This window comes from Emydura macquarii, unplaced genomic scaffold (assembly GCF_026122565.2).
Source record: "Emydura macquarii macquarii isolate MOO-44397 ecotype Brisbane River unplaced genomic scaffold, CSIRO-AGI_Emac_v2 contig_1146, whole genome shotgun sequence".
In the NCBI taxonomy this organism is placed as follows: Eukaryota; Metazoa; Chordata; order Testudines; family Chelidae; genus Emydura; species Emydura macquarii.
The window spans coordinates 3,864,653-3,881,987 of NW_027131283.1; the positions used below are offsets into that span (position 1 = coordinate 3,864,653).

The 17,335-nt window shown below is 48.0% G+C and overlaps 1 protein-coding gene across 1 annotated transcript in view; it reads left to right on the forward strand.

The window, feature by feature from the left end:
* LIN28B (lin-28 homolog B) overlaps window positions 1-17,335 on the forward strand; it is a 122,080-nt gene that overhangs the window by 54,699 nt on the left and 50,046 nt on the right. The window contains exon 3 of the mRNA XM_067546758.1: window positions 3,996-4,180. Coding sequence (XP_067402859.1) covers window positions 3,996-4,180 — 185 coding nt within the window. The remainder of the gene's footprint in view (window positions 1-3,995; window positions 4,181-17,335) is intronic.

The following is a 17,335-nucleotide window of genomic DNA, read 5'->3' on the forward strand; positions in this document are numbered from 1 at the left end:
AGAAAAGTGGGAATTAAAAAAAATGACTAATATTGTTTCACATTTTTCAACCAGCTCTATAAAAAATGTCTCAGAGGGCATGCATTTTATGTTTCCTATTTGTTTCCAGGCCACTTTCTTTCATTATGCTTCAAAATAGTGGCAAATCCTCAAAGAATCTTTTAGGGGGGTGGCTGACAGTGTAATAAACATATATGCTGTAAATCAGAGGAGCATCATGTCCATCTATAATACTGGGGAGCTGCAAAGATAAATTGTAGTAGCAGGCAATGTGAAACCATTTGGCAATGCATAGTGTAAAAGAAATCATACATGCCTAATAGTTGATTATCAAAGTTTGGTAGCTGTTCCATACTTCTGTCTTTTAAATGTAAAATGTCATAAGTGCCCATAGTAAATTTTGAGTTTTGTTTGCAAATAAAAGCTTTGTTTTAAAGTGGAACAATACAAAAAATATTTTAAGTCATCATTACTGTTCTAAATAAAAAGGGATTTAAAACCACGATTAGTTTAAAAAAATACCAAAAACCTAACAAGCAAAAACAAAATAGGTGACACTTATATACCACATATCAGCTTCCAGCTTCTTGCTTTCCAAATTAAAAGACCTGAAAAGAGGCTTATAACCTAAACAATGGCGTAGATTTAGTTACAACCACATGAATATATATTTAACAAACAAAAAGTAGGCCATACCATCGCTGATGTCTCTGGGATATAAAGAAACTTGACTGATGCCCTTTGTAAGCAGCATACTTCTCTGATCCATCTTGACTATTCCATTTGGGAATACTTATCTTTATGGTTATGACAAGATAATGTTGTTTGTTATTGTAGGAGAAACATGCTGTCTTCTAACCTGGGTTTTTCCATGTGGCTGCTGTAGCATCAATCAGGAACTGCTGTATCTGTGAGTGAATACAGGGCCGAGCAAAATGGGATCATGATTTATTTATAATTTGTATTATCAAAGCACGTAGGAGCCCTAGTCATGAACCTGGACCCCACTGTGCTAGGCAGTCACTGCCCCAGAGAGCTTACAATCGAAATATAAGACAAGAGACAACAGATGGATACAGACAGACGGGGGAACACAAGGAAACAATGAGACAATATTGATCAGCATGATAGGCAATGGTCTCAGCATACCAGCAGCCATTGTCCATTTTTTTGTAGGCATCACAGCAAAGTAGAGTTTTAAGGAAGATTTTGAAGGTGGATGTTTACAGGAAGCTCCTCACAAGTGTGAGAGGCAGCATGAAAGAAAGCACAAGGTACTTCTTTGAAAATGCAGCATGTGGGCAGTGAAGGCTTATATCATGGGCCACTTGGAGGCAGGAGTCCATTTCAATCAATGGCTGAATGTATCCTCCTCTGCCCATACTATAAATGTATAATGGAGCCTGGAAACTATACCCATGTGGCATGAGTCCCCCTAATCCCATGCAGATAATTTAAAGCAGAATGCTTCTTCCTGGATAGTTTTTGCAGATCACGTGAGCTAATATCATAAATGTTGCGTTCCATTCGGTGTATTTTGGATAATCTTAGATCACTGTGGTTTAGCCTTATCATCACCTTGATCTTTATTCCTAGCAACTGCCAAAAACATAAAGCCAGGTACAGATATGTGCAAACTCCTCCTTTCACATCTTTTCCTTTTAAACAGACTTGCAGCAGTTTTGCTCAAGATAGCATGCTAAAAATAGCAGACTGGCCCTTGTGGCTAGTCACCCAAGCGTAGACCCAGGGGTCAGGCAGTCTTGGACTTGAGTCGCTAGCCTGAGCTGCTATTCGTGCTATAACATCCACACTGCTATTTTTAGCACCCTAGCTTGATCTCAGTTAGCCCATCTGTCTACTAATTCTGGAAGGCTCACTCCCAGTTGCAGTGTAGACATAACCCCAGGGACCTGGAGAGGCCAATGTTTACTCCACACTTCACACTTGTTACAACATCTTGGTGCAACAGTCACATCTACAGTAGCTGCATGATCGGCCATGCCCAGCTCTCTTCTCCCTAGCCAATGGATCCATGACCCTACTGTGCTTGTGACTGCTGAAAAACCTGCAATTCCTTCTCTAAAGGCAGCCAAATCTCTTTGTCAGCCTGTTACCAATATCCTCACTTGTAATGCATTGGAATCCAATAATACATTTCCCATACCAACATTAATGATCGCTGTTCAGTAGACTATGGGAGCCCGGTATGTAGGAGTACTTTTACCGTGTGTGTGCTTGTGTGTGTACTCACATAGTTTCTTCCAAATGAGGATTTCAAAGAGGTTTACAATCATTAGTTTAATCTCTCAGTATCCTGTGAGATAGGGAAATATTTGGTAGTGTCGCTTTACAGATAGGGAAACTGTAGGGAGACATAAAAAAATTAAGTGACTTAATTTGCCCAAGACCACACAGGAAGTCTGCACAGATAGGAACAGGAGCCAAATCTTCCTGTCTCAGTATGACTCCCATATCTTAACCACAAGACCAGCCTTCCTCCCAGTACTTCCCACAGGAGATATTACAATGGGGATGCCAGGCTCAGTTGACACAAATGGAGGGGCTGAGCAGGCTGGTATAGACTCACTGTACCCACAGTTGCCCTGGGAATGTTAGACCACTTATTGTCTATATGCAGTCAAGAGCATCACATGGTACTCCCCAGCTGCATCCTGTACATGGTTGAATGGAGAAATGTTTACCATTGATGGCTTAGTGTCCAACTACCTTCCAGACTATAACAGCGCATCCTGCCTCCACAGTTAAGATTGCTTCCCTTTGTTGACTCTGTGGTTTAGTCAGGAGAATACTGGCTGGGTAGCTTGTATGAGTCAATCCAGATATGTTGTCTGTTCTGAAGTATCCACAAGCCAAAAAAAAAAAAAAAGAGTTCCACTCTTTGTTCCCTTTCCCTTTAGTTTTTATAACAAACATAAAAGCCCACTTTAAGTATTGGGTATTGCCAGTGATTCTGTAATATTCATTTTATATTCCCACTAATCTTGTCTATGTTAAACATAACATTTTGAATAAATATTTAATAAGACCAGAGTCTATTATTGTCTGCTTTTTACATTCTATTCTGTTTCACATAATTTGCTAACCGTTTCATCCAAGTTTTTTATTCAGCAGATTTATCCTTGGATATAGATTTAGTATTATACAGCATTCTGAGGATTTGAGAGGGGGAAGAAATCCCAGCCCCATTCAAGTCAATTGCAAAACTCCCATTGACTTTTCATTGGGGCCAGGATTTCACACTAGAAATATATACCAAAAGATAATAAGTGTTGCTGTTTTGTTTCTCTGACCCTGGTGATAATGATTTGCTTTTCTTGGATCAAAGAATAAATCCATACTCAGATCATACTAACAAGATAGTAGTGAACGCTAACTTAACCGTTCACTTGGAGTAACTGAATTACCTTTTGCAATTCATTTTGTTGGTAGCTCCTTTTTCATTCTTTTTGCTCATTATATCTTAGTTCTGCTAGTTTAAAAATTGATCTATTCTTTTTTTGCTTTTCTTTTATAGGTTGCATTTTGATCAGAAATTAGAACTCAATATCTAGGTTCACGTAGAAAGGGAGTATTTGCTCTATTTTCTTCCTATTTAAAAAGAAAAAACTATTAGCTTTGTTTCTATTAAAATGCCTTAAACTTCAGATAGTTGCTACAGATGATTGCATGAACATACAGCCCTTTAGATTTGTGCAACCCAAAACCCCATATCAATGCAGCACAAAAAAGGAAAATTATTATTTCAATTTTCTTCATATCCAAAAAAAGAATCTCATTATTTCTTAAGCTTGAAGAATGTTTTTCCCATGACCATAAGAGTAGTATCTTTAGTGGATCTTATTAAAAGAACCCCAATTCAACCTGTGTCTTGTAGGATAAACATAACAGGAAAGTTAATATTGTCCTGTTATTATAATTGTCAACATTGTTTTTAAGGCAATAGTAACCAAGAATATTTTTCCTATTTACAGAGCAAGCTTTACATGGAAGGATTTAGAAGCCTAAAAGAAGGAGAACCAGTGGAATTTACTTTTAAGAAGTCTTCCAAAGGCCTTGAATCAATACGGGTAACAGGCCCAGGTGGGAGCCCCTGTTTAGGAAGTGAGAGACGTCCCAAAGGGAAGACAGTACAGAAAAGAAAACCAAAGGGAGATAGGTAATTACTTTACTTTGTTACTCTCTTCTCCCTCTCCTCCCTCAATCCTTCTCCCCTCACCCCCCCCCCCCCCCACTTCTTTGCGAGTTTTTCTGAAGTTGTATTTTCAGTACTCATTCATATGTGACAGGAAGCCCTTCTATGCAAGTTTGGCTTGCACAGATAGCCTAGTAATTTGATTAGATGTACTGATCTGTATATATAGAAATACATTTTGCTCACTTGATTTTTCATTTATAAAGTCCTTGCATATTGAGTTGGAGAGAGTTTGCAAAGGAATGTTAAGGTTATATTGAAAATATTGTGATTAGACTTAAAAAAGAGGTCACTGAAGACAGGTGAAGAGATATAATGCTCAGTTGAGATATAAGCATGCAGAAGTGATTGCTGCATGCAGATTGTTTTGTTACATGGATATGTTTATTCTCTCTTCGAGTGATTGCTCATATGCATTTCAATGTAGGTGTGTGCGCGCCCCGTGCACAGATTCCCGGAACTTTTTTCCCTAGCAAGCCCCGCATGGCCAGCTCAGGCGCCCCCTGGAGTGCCGCGCTCATGTCGCGGTATAAAGGGCGCTGCTGGCTGCGCGGGTCCCCAGTTCCTTCTTTCCGCCTGTGACGGTTACTGGAACTATCGCTCTTGCTGTGTGCAAGTAGCTCATTCCCTAGTTGTTTGACTGTTTTCAACATTTCTTGTTATAGTAGTAGTTATAGAGTTCGTTAGTTTGTAGTTGTAGTGACAAGTTAGAACCCCGGACGGGGTCCTCTTCTGCTGGGAGTCATGCCGGGGTCCACAGGCTTTAAGAACTGTGTCTTGTGTACTAAAGCCTTTCCTATTAGTGACCCGCATGACCGCTGTCTCCGGTGCCTTGGAGAAGAACACCGTCGAGACAAATGTAAGATTTGTAAGTCCTTTAAGCCTCGGACCCAGAAAGAACGAGACGCGAGGCTAAAGGCGATTCTAATGGAGTCGGCGCTCCGTCCAGCTTCCGAGCCGTCCCGGTCTCCGTCGGCACCGAGTGTGTCGTCGGTGCGGAGCGCCCCCCACCGGCACCGCTTTCGGCACCGCCGCGGGCCTCTAAGGTGGCCAAGAAGACGGCACGGCCTTCGGCCGCACCCAAGATCTCCCTCCGGCCCGCGCAGGGTGGAGGAAGTACGGAGACGCCCCAGCCAAGCGCCGTTGAGATTACTCCGGCACCGGGGTCTCCACGCGGGCTGCCTCCCCCGACTCCTGGTAGTGGGGGAGTGCACCTGCAAGGGCCGTCGACGCCGGAGGCGTTTACTGCGGCACGAGCCCTCATGGCCTTGCCCACGCCTCCGTCCCCCCTCAGCCGAGGGACAAGGGACCCGCGTCTCGGGGCAAACCCGCGCTGGGTGGTCCCGGTGGTTGGAGACGCTCCCAATCTAAGTCTCCTGCCAGACGGTCACGGAGGGTGGAGAGCGTTGGCTCCCCTCCGAGCTCCGACTCTAGGTCGTCGAGCGACTCGGCACCGCGGCACCGTGGGCGGTCCCGAGTCCGTCGCCGGAGCCGCAGATCCAGCTCCGATTCGAGCGGGGATCGGGATTCGGGCTCCCGATCTACGGTGCGGAGCCCGTCCCGGCACCGATCGAGGTCACTGTCGGTCGTTTCGAGAGGCAGCGACTCACATCTGACGGCACCGCCGATCCCGGCACCGCCGCCTGCTTCGGCACTGTTGCCGGCTCCGGCACCGGTGCAACCGGCACCGATGATGGCACCGTTGCAGCCGGCACCGATGATGGCACCGTTGCAACCGGCACCGGTGATGGCACCGGCACCGACCTCGGGACGGCTGGACTCCCTTCAGCGTCACCATCGTCGGCACCGCTCTCGGTCTCGAGGGGGCAAGCGGCATCGCAAGTCCTCTCGCCGCAGGGGCAGGTCGGGTGCGTCGTCGTCGTCGTCCCCGTCCTCCTCTCACCGCCGGCACCGCAGACGTCGGCACCGGTCCACGTCGTCCTCATCGGACCGCTCCACGCGTCGGCGACATAAGCGACGCACGGGGGGCTCTGGTGACACTAGGGCGGTGCGGCTCCATCAGCCTTCCCTGCAGGCCGTGGGGTGGGCCCAGGGACCTTGGCAGTGGCCGTATTGGGGACCCTGGAATGCCTCTATGCCCCAGGGCTCGGTGTCATTGCATTCTGTGGTGGCCCCCCCAGTCCCCCCGGCCCCTAAGGTTCATGAGCAGGGTTCGGAGGACTCGGACCCTGGGGAGGGACCCTCTTCCGCACCCCTACCCTTCTCTTCCTCATCGTCACCGGATGAGGCAGCAGCAAGGGATCGTAAAGGGCCCCTGTTTGACTTCAGGGCCCACCAAGACCTCCTAAAGAGGGCTGCTGAGAACTTGGGCATGGAGTTTAAGCTCATGTCTGAGGAGGAGGACTCCCTCTTTGGGCCCTCGGGCTCTCTAGGACCCTCCCGGGCGACCTTGCCAGTGCATGACAATGTCATGAAGATAGCGAGGAAGCTGTGGCAGACCCCTTCCTCCCTGCCTTCCACCTCTAAGGGGGTGGAACGGAAATATTATGTCCCCAAGGAACCCTTTGAATTTCTATACAGCCACCCTGCGCCCAGTTCTCTGGTGGTCGATGCGGCCAACCAGAGGGACCGTCAGGGGGTCAGGGTAGCACCCCTAAGGACAAGGAGGGCCGTAAACTGGACTTGTTCGGGAGGAAGATCTACTCTACTGCGGCGCTGCAGTTTAGAGTAGCGAACCACCAGGCCTTGTTTGGGAAGTATAATAAGAACCTGTGGGCCTCGATGCAGAGGTTTGCTTCCCAGCTGCCCCCTGACCAGGAGGTGGATTTTTCCACGGTTCTGCATGAAGGATCTGCGGTGGCTACCGCTGCGCTGCAGGCGGCTAGCGACGCGGCTGACACAGCCAGTAGGGCAATGGCCTCGGCGGTGGTGATGCGCCGCTGCTCGTGGCTTCAAGCCTCTGGCCTCACTCAAGAGGTTCAGCAGGCTATCCAGGACTTGCCGTTTGATGGCCTGGGTCTGTTTTCGGAAAAGACAGACGACAAGCTCCACGCTCTCAAGGACTCTCGGGCCACCCTGAAGTCTCTGGGGTTGTATACTCCTCAGGCCTCCAGGCAGCAGTCCAGACCGCAGGTCCAAGGGCAACCACCGCCCCCGCCCAGGCCGGCTCCTCGACCACCCCAGCAGAGGAGGGGTCGTGAGCGCTACCGCGGTCCCAGCAGGGGAGGCCGTCAGGGGTCCTCTGCGAGGGGCCAGCATGGGCCTGCAAAAGGGGGTAATCAGCCTAATAAACGTTTTTGACCCAGAGCAGGAGGGTAGTACTCTTCCTTCTCTCTGGGATCCTGGTCGGCCGTTTGGGGACAGGCTTCGCCCTTTTCTTTCAGAATGGGAAGCCATCACTACGGACCGCTGGGTCCTGGAGGTGATTGCCAAAGGGTATGCCCTCCAGCTTACAACCTCCCCTCCCAACACCCCCCCAAGGCTGTCCCACATTGGGGATCCGGCCTCGGTTCAGCTCCTGGTGCAGGAGATTGGGTCGCTCCTCATGTTGGGGGCAGTGGAGGAAGTCCCACTGGCCGAAGAGGGCAGGGGCTTTTATTCTAAGTATTTCTTAATCCCCAAGGCGAAGGGAGGCCTTAGGCCCATTCTGGACCTCCGTGGCCTAAATAGATATATTAGGCGAGTTAAGTTTCGTATGGTCTCTCTCGCCACTATCATTCCGGTCCTTGACCCAGGGGATTGGTATGCTGCCCTGGACTTGAAGGATGCATACTTTCACATCTCGATATTACCGGCCCATAGGCGGTTTTTGAGGTTTGTGGTAGCGGGACACCATTATCAGTTTCGGTCCCTACCCTTTGGGCTCTCCTCAGCACCCAGGGTTTTTACTAAGTGCATGGCTGTGGTAGTAGCCCACCTGCGCCGTAAAGGTGTTCAAATCTTCCCTTACCTGGATGACTGGTTAATCAGGGGGAGGTCGAGTGCCCATGTGAGACATAGTCTGTTCCTCACACGCGACTTGTGTGCTAGACTGGGGCTGATTATCAATGAGCAAAAGTCCACACTCACTCCGGTTCAATGTATTGAGTTTATTGGAGCCAGGTTAGATGCAGTACAAGCCAGAGCCTTCCTGCCTCAAGCAAGATTTGAGGCGATGGCAGCCATAATATCGGATCTCCACTTGTCCCCCATGACGACAGCCAGGCACTGCCTGCAGCTGTTGGGACATATGGCGGCTTCTACATATGTAGTGAGACTGGCCCGATTGAGGCTTAGACCTCTCCAGGCGTGGTTGAATTCGGTGTATGTACCACACAGGCATTCTCTAACTAGAGTGGTCCTGGTTCCCCCACAGGTGCTGTCGTCCCTCGATTGGTGGAGGGACCCCAGGGAAGTGATGATGGGAGTCCCCTTCAGAGAGTTCACCCCATCTGTGACGCTCATCACAGACGCATCCGATCGGGGATGGGGAGCCCACATTTCTCACGATCAGGGCACCCAAGGGCTTTGGTCTCTGGAGGAGAGAGCTCTGCACATCAATGTGCGCGAGCTCAGAGCAGTCCGGTTGGCCTGCAGGGCCTTCCTCCCCTTCCTCAGGGGCAGAGTGGTCCAAGTCCTTACGGACAATACGGCAGCCATGTTCTACATGAACAGGCAGGGGGGCGCGCTCCTCGGCACTTTGCCAGGAAGCCATTCACCTCTGGAATTTCGCGGTGAGACACGGTTTTCATTTATCTGCCTCTCACCTCCCGGGGGTACAAAACAGCGAGGCGGACCGCCTCAGCAGAGTTTTTCTCCCCGCCACGAATGGTCCTTACACCAGGACATAGTGGCTTCCCTTTTCCAACGGTGGGGTTCTCCCCGTCTGGACCTGTTCGCTACAGCGGAGAACAGGAAATGCCCGAGGTTTTGCTCGCTCAGGGGTCGCGAGCTGGGCTCTCTGTCCGATGCCTTTTTGGTTCCCTGGACAGGGGAGTTAATGTATGCTTTTCCCCCTGTCCCGCTCCTGCCCCAAGTCCTCCTAAAGATCAAGAGGGACAGGGCGGACGTTATACTGATTGCTCCAGCGTGGCCGAGGCAGCATTGGTACAGTATGCTGCTCGACCTCTCCATCACCGAACCGATTCTGCTACCCAGACGGTGCGACCTGATCTCCCAGGACCATGGGAGATTGTTGCACCCCGACCTGACCTCCCTCCACCTTACCGCCTGGAGACTTTGTGGCTGACGGAGGGAGAGAGGGCCTGTTCTATGCAGGTTCAACAGGTCCTCCTGGGCAGCAGGAAGCCGTCCACGCAAGTAACATACAAAGCTAAGTGGCGGAGGTTTTCGGGGTGGGCAGAAGCGAGAGGGTTACACCCTAGCATCTCCCCTATTCAGGCCATCCTGGAGTACTTACTGCAGCTTAAACTGCAGGGCCTGGCTTTGGCCTCCCTCAAGGTCCACCTGGCAGCCATCTCGGCCTTCCACCAACCCATGGAGGGCCGCTCCCTGTTTTCTCACCCTATGTCGGTGAGGTTCCTTAAGGGGGTGGAGAGGACTTTCCCTCAGGTGCGGGACCCGGTGCCACCCTGGGACCTCAACTTGGTCCTCAACGGGCTGATGGGTCACCCATTCGAGCCCTTGGCTACGTGCTCCCTTCTACTCTTGTCATGGAAGGTGGCCTTCCTAGTGGCTATCACCTCGGCCAGAAGGGTCTCCGAACTGAGGGCGTTAACCTCGGAGCCCCCCTACACGGTTTTTTATAAGGATAAGGTCCGGCTGAGGCCTCACCCGGCTTTTATGCCTAAGGTGGTGTCTCAGTTCCACTGTAACCAGGACATTTTCCTTCCTGTGTTCTTTCCCAAACCCCATGGGTCGGAGGAGGAAAGGAGGGGACATTCGCTGGACGTCAGGCGAGCCTTGGCCTTCTATCTCGAGAGGACCAAGCCTTTCCGGAAGTCGACACAGCTCTTCGTGGCTGTGGCGGATAGGATGAAGGGCTTGCCTGTCTCCACCCAGCGCATCTCCAAGTGGATTACTGCCTGCATTAAAGCATGCTATGAGCAGGCAGGAGTACCCCTCCCAGGGCCGGTGAGAGCACACTCCACTAGGGCCCAGGCCTCTTCCGCTGCCTTTCTAGAGAGGGTTCCCCTGCAGGACATCTGCAGGGCAGCGACCTGGTCGTCAGTCCATACGTTCACGTCGCATTACGCCATCGTGGAACAAGCAAGGGAAGACGCAGGGTTCGGCAGAGCCGTGCTGTCTAGAGCAGGTCACCGATAACTCCTACCCTCCTCCAAGGTACGGCTACGCAATCACCTACATTGGAATGCATATGAGCAATCACTCGAAGAGAGAAAACAAGGTTACTTACCAGTAACTGTTGTTCTTCGAGATGTGTTGCTCATATCCATTCCAAACCCACCCCCCGTCCCCGCTGTCGGAGTTGGCAGAAAGAAGGGACTGGGGACCCGCGCAGCCAGCAGCGCCCTTTATACCGCGACATGAGCGCGGCACTCCAGGGGGCGCCTGAGCTGGCCATGCGGGGCTTGCTAGGGAAAAAAGTTCCGGGAATCTGTGCACGGGGCGCGCACACACCTACATTGGAATGGATATGAGCAACACATCTCGAAGAACAACAGTTACTGGTAAGTAACCTTGTTGTACTGTATATCTGAAGAAGAATATTTATTTTGTGCAATTTAGGTTGGAAAGCTCATGTTAGCTTGGTATATAAGTTGGTTAGTTACATTTTCACTTAATGAACAAAGTTCTGGACACTTCCAAATGCCTTAATTTCTGATGGTCTGCAGACCAGCTCATTGTTTTTTAAGTACTTTTACAGATTATGGGCCAAATCCCAGAGCTGCACTCATTCACACCAGCTCAGGATCTGACTCTTTATCTATCCACTCCCAGTTCAACTCTACATCTAATGGTCTGAAGAAGTTTCATGATGCTCTTGAGTATGTCGCTGTAAAGGCTGTACTTTATTCCAGAGCTTTCCACTCAAAAGCTGCTGCATGATTTGAATTTCAGTGGCACCTAAGTTTCCATACTTTCCACAGCTTTGCCCAGCACAATAGCCATGGTAATTGGGCTCAAGAAAAGGACACCTTGTGAAGCACTGATCATGCTTAGTGCATCCCCTAATGTCCAGACTAGAGCTTCCTAACAGCCAGCCTTTACCCTGAGGTATTCAACCAAGAAAGAAACCTTACAGAGATAGCATGGCTCACAGATGGTGTCTCCCTTCCTGTGAGTTCTGAAACAAAGTACATTTTTGGGAGAAGAAAGGGTACCGAAGAGTGTCTCTAGAAGGAGGAAAGATCTCCCTTACCCATCCTCTATCTCTTCAGCCTATTGTGATAGTGCCTAGAGGCCATAACCAAGATCAGGACGCTGTCGTGCTAGGTGCTGTACGAATATGTAGTGAGAGACAGTCCCTGTCTCAAGAGATTAAAATCTAAATACACGAGATACACAAAGGCTGCGAGAAAGGAAATATTACATCCCCATTTTACAGGTAGGGAACTGATGCAGAGATACAATCAATGCTTTGCCCATGGTAACACAGAAAGCCTGTGGCAGAGTTGGGAACTGAGCCCCCATGTCCTGAGTACCAGTGCAGCACCTTAGCCACAAGACTGTACTGCCGTTTGTGTTTAGCGTCTACTTGAAGTTGATTGTTTTTGAGAAGCAGAGAAGTCGATGGGAGTTATGCAAGTTTTTTGCGTAGCTTGTGTAACTGCGATTGACTGCCGCCGAATCTCGGAGGTAAGTGTAGACAAGCCCCTAGCTGTGTCTACAGTGGGCGTTAGGTGAACCTAACTGCGATGCACAGGGTACTACATTTTTCACATCCCTGAGCTAATTTTTAGGTGTAGACCAGTCCTCAGATACAAAACAGTCCCAAGTGACAGTTAAGCAGATGAGTATTTTGTTATTTAACCTTAGTATCAAGCATTAAACTTGCAGTAGTGATTCAGAGGTAGTCTTTTATATTTAACTAAAGACAGTGCTCTCCTCCTGCTCTCGCCCCGGTGACTGCACTAAGATACCTGGATTTCATTAGAAGTGTACTAAGAGTTTTGCTCTCTTTTTCAATTTTGGTTACAGTCCAGAGCTGGAATTATTGACAGACACTTCTTATTATTGATGCCAAGTTACAAATTTCAAACTTCAGACATCTGAGTGTGGTTAGAATTCCAAGAACAGAAAAGTTAGTTTTAAAATTCCCCTGGAGATTTAATATCGGAATCTGAGGACAGTCTGCAACTGAGGACCCTGCAAGTGGTGGTCCTTAACAACCCACAGTCTGGTCAGACAGCTGAGATAAAACTTAGATGTGTGGTAGGCACAGGTGATGGCAGAACTGTATTGCTGATGGGACTTGGGTCAAACTGATGTCTGTGAGAGGGCATATCACTAGGTGCACTGGGCAAGAAATTAAAAAGAAAAAAAGTTCAGTGATTTCAAATTCTACCCCCTGAATAAATTATGCTCCCGGGGGTTAATTTAATGTTTATTTGCAAAGAAAGCTGTCTCAAATTGAGAGGGATTTGCGGGGAATAAAGGTGGGAGTTGGAGGGGCAGAGAGAAAGATGAGCAAGGGTAGGGTTGTTGGAGTGAGAACTTGCAAGGGAGGGCATGTGGTGGGGTGGGAGGAGCTGATGGAACCACATTTGGAAAGTGGATGGGTGGAAGTCTGGTAGAGAAAGGAACATAGGGAGGAAAGGAACGTTTGATCAACAGAGGAAAGAATTGGGAGATAGGGTTGGCAGAGAGAGCTTAGAGGAGGGACCCAGTGGTCGGGGCATGTAGGTGACATGGGAGGCAACAACTGTCGAGAAATGTCTTGGAGGAAAGGATGGGACAGCTGTATCCTTTTGTTGTGACAATGCACAGTCAACCTGTCAACTAATTGCCAGGGAATATTGTGAAGGCCAAAAGTATAACTGGATTCAAAAAAGAATTAGATAAGTTCATGGAGGATAGGCCCAACAGTGGCTATTAGCCAAGATGGTCAGGGACACAATACTGTGCTCTGGGTGTCCCTAAGCCTCTGATTGCCAGAAGGTGGGACTGGATGACAGGGGAGGGATTAGTCAATAATTTCCCTGTTCCGTTCATTCCCTCTGAAGCATGTGGCATTGGCCTCTGTTGGAAGACAGGATACTGGGCTAGATGGGCCATTGTTCTGACCCAGTATGGCCGTTCCTATGGAACGATACCAGCACATCACTGCCAAGAGATTAATGTTTCCTATACCCCTATGAGGTAGATAACATTTACTGTTCTGCCATTTTACAGATGAGGAAAGACATAGAATTTTAGTAATGTAGTTATTGCTCAATCCACTTGAACACACTGCCTCTTGAAAGAAACTCCCATAAAATCTGTATTCTAAAATTTAAAAATTTGACCTTTTCTTTTCCCTAGGTCTCTTTCCCATGCTCGCCTTTTGTTTTTGTGCATTTTTCCTACCCTCTTAATTCTGCTAGTCACTCTTTACCCATTCTTTTATCCCCCTGCCCATTTCTCTTCAACTTTTCAATAGTTCCCTGCCTTTTCTTTGTTTCCAGTTATCACCTTCTGTCTGAGACTACTCTCTAGTTGGGGAGGTGTCCTAAGACTTTCATATTGCCCTTTTCCCCCTTCTCAATATCTGAGTCCCAAAAGGCAACTATGAGATATTATGGCAACTGTCCTTTCAGCCAGAAAGAGCTGGATGCAACTCTCTCCAGGGTTCCTTAACGATGTTGCTTCTGAATGATGATTCAAACACTGTACAAAGTGCTGTCCAAGGAACAAATATCAGGGTAGTAGGCAATGTGAGCTTTGCTATTTCCTAGCTGCTCCCAGTCTCTGCTGACCATCCCATAGTAATGGATTGAACTAATAATATGAGTTGTGCATTACAGGCGGAACTGGTAGAAATGCCTCTTGTTAAGGTTACCCAACACTTTCCATTATCATCCACTTTTTTCAGTTGTTTATAACTTTGCTACACTTTAACCCTTTGAGATTAACTTCATTTGCTCTCTTCTTCAGACCCACTTTGTATTTTATTTTATTTATTGATTTATTTATATTTTGGGGGTAAAGTTTAGCAAAAGCAGTGCAGCCATTTCCAAGAAGGAGTTCAGGAAAAAATAGGCAGTTTTATTCTATTTTAAGAAATATTTGGAAACATTTTTAGGAGCACCAGCCAATGCATGCTGTGAAACAGGAATTTGAAATTTGGCTGGGGAATAGCCCTGGGGTCAGAGAGGTGCTTTTTCTGTCCCTGGAAAAATCCAGCTAAGATTTAGCTGAGTTAGAAGCCTCTGACAATTGTCATTTTATCTACTCAGTAGATTTGCTCTAAAAACTACAAATTGTCTATCTGCACTGAGCATTCTGTAACTCCACAGAGCTCCTAAACCATGTATGAGCAGGCCTCCCTCTGTCCTACCTACTACGCAAAGAGCTAGAGCTCCAGATTAGACACAGAGACACTCCTCCAAGACCCTTTAGGCCCACAGGATAGTGCGCTGGTTGGCAGCCAAGACACCTTCTACTGACTGAGGGCGTTAATAATTCTGTGCACTTCATGCCCTTGTTATGTAGTAAGATCTCACACCCCCGTTTTAGGAAGCAGACAAACACCACTTTCCTCATTTTGCAACTCAAGTACTTGAGAGATTGCACAAAATCATTTCTGTCAGAGCTGGGCTCAGAATCCTGTAGCTAATAGGGAAGATTCATATCTCATCCACATAGCCATATGCTTTTCATCATCCTCCTTGGGTCCAAACTCAGGTAGTTAGCCTGGGCCTCTGCCAGAGCCGCAGCATCCACACTGCTAACTTTAGTGCACTACCTCCCTCCGAGTTAGTGCGGGTCTGTCAGCCCTGGGCTTGGAAGCACACCCACAGCTGCAGTGTAGACATGCCCTCTGCTCAACAGGGGGCTTTCAGCCGAAATACTTTCTGCTGAATGCTTCCACCAGTAGGGAGTCTGGGTGCTGAAGACCCTCTGCTGGAGCAGAGAGCACAGAGAAGTTCTCAGCCCCGGATCCAGCAACAGCAGCATAAGACACATTTTCCCTTCTCTTTCTCATTACTCAGGAAAATGTTGGCAGCCTGCCAGAATATTAGCTGACCGTGAACATTCTATTCACACTACTGCCCATGTGGCAGCAGCAGATTCTGCACTGGGAACACCTGGGAGCTCCCAGCTGTGGGAGCAGGGAGAAGAACCGGGCTAGACTGAGCTCCCCACATAATTACCCCAGACCCAGCATGTGGACCCAATGGTCTATTTCCTCTTACGTGGGGCAAGGTAGGAGACTCCCACATCCTGCAGGGAGGAAGAAAGAGAGCGAAGCCAGGCTGGCCTCCACCGCTCAACGCAGCACATGGCACAAGCAAATCCCCTCTGGGATAACAGCTGTCTCCTGCTGCCAGCTAATTTACGTAGTTCTGTACAAATTGTAGAGGGTCTATACTGCAATGCTGAAGGTTCAGCATTCAAATATTGTCACAATTGTACAGAATAGAATCAGTGTTTTATTTTTTCCCATCTAAAAAGAAGCGAGGATATTGCATACAAAAACCCTAAATTAAAAGAACATTTAGTTTGCTAGAAAATTCCAGTTTTAAGGTTTCCTGTGCAACCTTAATTTGGCCCTTTGTGCACATGCATCATGATACATTCTTTAATTACATGATAACATACTATTTTTCAACAGGACCCTTGCCTCATTCAGTGCATTGGATGGATGTGTAAGGGAGCAGAGTTAAGGCTGCATAGACAACTGTAAATCTGGCATTTCTAACTTTCGAGCACTTTGCCACCTAAATAACTTGCTTTTAATGTCTTTTTAAAAGAAAAAAATATATATATATATATTTATATAGACACATTTATAACTGGCAGCCCAGCAACTGTGATCTAAAAGTCAAGTGGGATTCTTTCTAGCTCACGCGCCATCACAGTAAAAGATGTTGCCCTCAGTTATACCTCTGCAACCATACTGTTTCATTTCAGTATCATTGCACAGATAAAGAAGAGGGCAACGCTTGGCTCTGATTCAGCAAAGCACTTACTTAACTTTAAGCATGTGAGCAGGCTCACTGATATCAATGGAATGGCTTACATACTTCAACTTAAAGGTTAGTGCTTTGCTGAATCAGGGCCTCAGAACTCAGTGGCCAGCCCTGAGGTTTATCTGGTTTGTTCATCATAAAATACTAGCGTTAGAAGGGACCTCAGGTCGTCATCTAGTCCAACCCCCTGCTCAGAGCAGGACCAACCCCAACTAAATCATCCCAGCCAGGGCTTTGTCAAGCCAAGCCTTAAAAACCACTAAGAATGGAGATTCTACCACCTCCCTAGGTAACCCATTCCATTGCTTCACCACCCTCCTAGTGAAAAAGTTTTCCTCATATCCAACCTAGACCTCCCCCACTGCAACTTGAGACCATTGCTCCCTGTTCTGTCATCTGCCACCACTGAGAACAGTCTAGTTCCATCCTCTCTGGAACTCCCCTTCAGGTAGTTGAAAGCCGCTATCAAATCCCCTCTTACACTTCTCTTCTGCAGACTAAGGAAGCCCAGTTCCCTCAGCCTCTCCTCATAAATCATGTGCCCTAGCCCCCTAATCTTTTTCGTTGTCCTACACTGGATTCTCTCCAATTTGTCCACATCCTTCCCGTAGTGGGGGCCCAAAACTGGACACAATACTCCACACGTGGCCTCACCAGTGCCAAACAGAGATGAATAATCACTTCCCTTGATCTGCTGGCAATGCTCCTACTAATGCAGCCCAATATGCTGCTAGCCTTCTTGGCAATAAGGGCACACCTTTGACTCATATCCAACTACTTGTCCTCTGTCACCCCTAGGTCCTTTTCTGCAGAACTGCTGCCTAGCCTGTCGGTCCCCAGTCTGTAGCAGTGCATGGGATTCTTCCGTCCTAAGTGGAGGACTCTGCACTTGTTCTTGTTGAATCTCATCAGATTTCTTTTGGCCAAATCCTCCAATTTGTCTAGGTCACTCTGTATCCTATCCCTACTCTCCAGTGTATCGACCACTCCCCCCAGTTTATTGTCATCTTCAAGCATGCTGAGGGTGCAATCCGCCCCATCCTTCAGATCATTAATGAAGATGTTGAACAAAACTGGCCCCAGC